Here is a 3,744-nt window from a genome sequence, read left to right as displayed (position 1 = left end):
TACTTACAAAAAAAATTAATATTTAAAAAAAATTAATTTAATAACTGCGAAATTAAGTTTTCAATCATTTATACTTTTATTTTGTAATGTTAAAGAATGCTTTTATCAACTAATTTCAGTAGATAAAGTAGTCTTTTATCTTTGTGTATCTTTTGTTATTTATTTTTCAAATTTGGGTTAAGTTTTTTCATTATGGCTCAAATGTCACATTTTTAAGGTCATGTAGTTTATTATTTCATCGCTATTGAAAATAACACAATTTTTTTATTTTTTTATTTTTATAACTCCTCGACCATTTTTTAAGAGAATTTTTTTAATATTGTTCAGTCAGATATTTTATTTTTAAATTTATTAATTTTTTCATGTTAAATGTCATTATGTTTTTGCAGAATTTGGTATTTTTTTAAGTGAATGAGCAATTTTAGGTCTTTCAAAATCAATAAAACAAAACTGTTCACATAATTTTTTTTTCTGTATTTTTCAAATTCGAATAAAATTTTGGCCTTTAAACCCAAATGTCACGATTTTAAAGTCTTGTTGTTTACTATTGCATTACTGTCTGATAAAATTGCAATTTTTTATAATTTTTCTAAATGTAGTAATTGTTTGAGTCAGTTTTTTTTATTTTTGAATTTTTTAGATGATAGAATTTATTATTGTTCTATACAATTTATATTTTAAATTTATTACGGGCTTTGGCCTTTTGAAATCATTTGAATATTTTTTTCTATCTATTTTTCTCTACGATTTTTCAAATGTGAATTTCTACCTTAAATATCAGATTTTTAAAGTCATGCTCATAAAATTTCAATTTCAAAAAGTTTTATACTGTATTTAAATTTTAGTGCATTTGTTCATGAAAAATTATCTCTCTTGCAATTTATTTGTCACAAAGTATATAATTTTTAAAATTTCAAACTTGTTGTTTACTTACCGTAGCCGGGTCGCCTGCCGCCGGAATAAAACTCTTGACAATGACCCAAATGAGAATAAAAATCATCGGCAACCCTGCAACAACCCCAATTTACCTCCACAAAATTAATTACAACCCTCAACTTACCCCACCCGATGCACACATAAACCCTCAATTTATAATTCTCCCTGGTCAGTGTTTCCACGACGAGAATATAAAGATACAATCCTGAAAAAAAGCACTCTGCTGAAAAACGCACCCTAGCCCAAATGCACAAGACATGTTGTGGGTAATTTCAAATAAATAACTCTGCAAAATCTGTCAACACTTACCCTCGACAAACATCCAAAAAAACGTCGAAATATGGAAGTAGTGTAGGAGTGTGATGACGAAGATGCACGCAATGGAGGCCCCGGTGCCCCCTTTCGACCCCAACTGCGGAATTATTCGTAACAGAGGGTTGAAAAGGGTGGTTTGTACTTACAACGGTCAGTGTCAGAATCCACATTATGTACATTAACATGTAAGACCACATGAGGTTCATGTGAATTCGGTTTCTCAAACAGCGGAGCTCTCTGGAAATTAATGGGGGCATTAGGGACTTAATTAGAAATTTATGCAGGTGCAAACCGCCCCAATTTTTAATCAAACCAAAAAAATCGATGCCAAACCGCCCCAAATGTGCTTTTTTTTCAATCAAATCAGAGAAATCGGTGCTCAATTCGAGCGTTTGTAAGTACTCCATTTTTAGCCACCAGAATCAATCACTCGCAACCCGAAATAATCCCCCAAATTAAAAATACATTAATGATGATTACGACTCTCCCACTCTGTTTGCAAGCGCGGAAAGTTTCATTTTTCACCCTCCGGAAACACTTACTTGAAATATGTGAAAATTCCCAAAGCTATCGACAACGTAATTAAACTTAAAACGTATCCAACGAAATAAATCGTGGCTTGGGTTTCGACATCCGGGATAAGAATGATTTCGGTGCATTTGGAGTAATCGGCTTTTGTCCACGTCCCATTGGCGAGGCAAAGTCGCGTTGCATTTTCTGAAAAAAATACAATTATGAAATAAAAAATTAAAAAATTATTTTGATTAATACAGTCCACAAATTCAGGCTGAGTTGAAATTTTCATGTAAAAATGCCTACATTGGGAGATAAGAGATTAGATGGGGTATAAGTGGATGTAGCAAATATCTGGGAGAAACACAGAATCGTAAAAATTTATCTTGGAGTGGTGGTAAAAGGACGCGGAGTTTACAAGCGATAAGAAACTGTGTCAGGGGATTATTTTTATTAAATCGGATGAGGAAATGGCAGGAAATACGTGGAAAGGTGAGAGGATAATGCTGGAGTGTTATATGGCGAGGTTTGGGTGCTTAGAGACAAGCAAATTTTTGTAGAGAGTTACACTTTTCGTGAAGAAATTACAAGTTTACCAGTTATTTAATTACAATTAAAATTGTAATCGCGGATTTTACTTGATTTTTTCGTTCATTTTTTTTTAATATTATTGTTAAATAAAGTTCTTAAGCATTTATTTTTATAGTAGAGAATTAAATTTTTATGATACTTTACTTTTTTTCTTTTATTTTGAGCGTTGGACTGTTTATATGTAGTTTTTCTGCCGCATTCAATATTTTATTTTTTTCTTATAAATATAATTTTAAGTACAACAATAATAAATGAGACTTGGTCTACAAATGTTGCAAATTTTTTGTTTGTTTAGATTTGTTCATATCAATAATTTGTTTATCGCATCTATTATTTTGTTTGATTTTTAAAAAAATAATTTTAATAAGAAACAATTATGGTCTCATAACTTGCTAAGAGATATGCAAAACTTTTCTTGAAACGTTTTTTCCACTTTCCTACAATTTCTCCTAATTACTGCCATATTCTTTTTTGTAATTACTTACTTTCTAATCACAAAAGTTTAAAATTTACTTGTAAGTTGTTTTATTTTTTTATTAAAAATTTCCCGGCGCATCCACCATTTTTAAGCCTAATAATTTTAAGAAAAACAGTGGTGGTTGAAACTTGCTTTAAGATAAACAATATTTTTTTAGAAATATTTTTTTCAATTCATCTCAATATTTTTTTTTAATTTTTATTATTGTTAAAAAAACACAAGTCCAATTATTTATTATATAATAGTGAATTTACACTTCACTTTTTTACATGCATTGATTTTGTGTTGACATGTTTTCTTTAAAAATAATTTAATTATTGTTAAATAAAGTTTTTGGACTTTTATATGATGTAGTAGTGAATTACGAGTACCAGGTGAATAAAAAGTATGGAACCAAACCTTTTTTGCTTAAACTATTTATTTTTTAAAAAAACTAATTGATGAGTGATAAAATGTGATGATTTAACGTAAATTATTATTACTATAAAATCATTTTTCTCATAAAAGCTATACTCTAAGGATTACAACTATCTGCTTTATATTTAATTTTTTCAAAACAATTTTTTCACATAAATTGCCATTTTGACAAAGAAAAATCGCATAACTCAAAAACAAAACAAAATTTCGTTCTGAAAATGCGAACACATTTTTTATATTACTTTAATTTATATTAATTATTATTTGCTGGAGACAAATGATTAAAAATAAAACCGCTTGGTTCCATACTTTATATTCACCCTGTATATGTTTTGTAATAGTTTTTTACTTCTTTTTTTATTTTGGTTTTTGAAATGTTTATAATTAGTTTGCCGCATTCATCATTTCAATTTTTTTTAATCAATTATAATAAAAAAAAATAGTTCTAACCAACTTTTTCAATAATTTTCTAATAACTTTATTATTGTTAAGTT

The 3,744-nt window shown here is 28.4% G+C and overlaps 1 protein-coding gene across 6 annotated transcripts in view; it reads right to left on the bottom strand.

The window, feature by feature from the left end:
* Positions 1-3,744, bottom strand: part of LOC123012697 (diuretic hormone receptor-like) — a 97,813-nt gene that overhangs the window by 25,386 nt on the left and 68,683 nt on the right. For all 6 annotated transcript variants that reach the window (XM_044410778.1, XM_044410820.1, XM_044410812.1 and 3 more), the window contains 5 exons: positions 1,794-1,968; positions 1,398-1,488; positions 1,246-1,348; positions 1,061-1,141; positions 935-1,008 (listed from right to left, as the gene is read on the bottom strand). In XM_044410778.1, the coding sequence (XP_044266713.1) occupies positions 935-1,008; positions 1,061-1,141; positions 1,246-1,348; positions 1,398-1,488; positions 1,794-1,968 (524 nt within the window). The remainder of the gene's footprint in view (positions 1-934; positions 1,009-1,060; positions 1,142-1,245; positions 1,349-1,397; positions 1,489-1,793; positions 1,969-3,744) is intronic.

The sequence above is a fragment of the Tribolium madens genome, unplaced genomic scaffold (assembly GCF_015345945.1).
Source record: "Tribolium madens isolate multiple individuals breed KSU strain unplaced genomic scaffold, Tmad_KSU_1.1 Scaffold_19;HRSCAF=116;Tcas5.2_LG9, whole genome shotgun sequence".
In the NCBI taxonomy this organism is placed as follows: domain Eukaryota; kingdom Metazoa; phylum Arthropoda; class Insecta; order Coleoptera; family Tenebrionidae; genus Tribolium; species Tribolium madens.
Note: the sequence above shows the minus strand (reverse complement) of the source record. Positions and strands in the feature narration are given on the sequence as shown.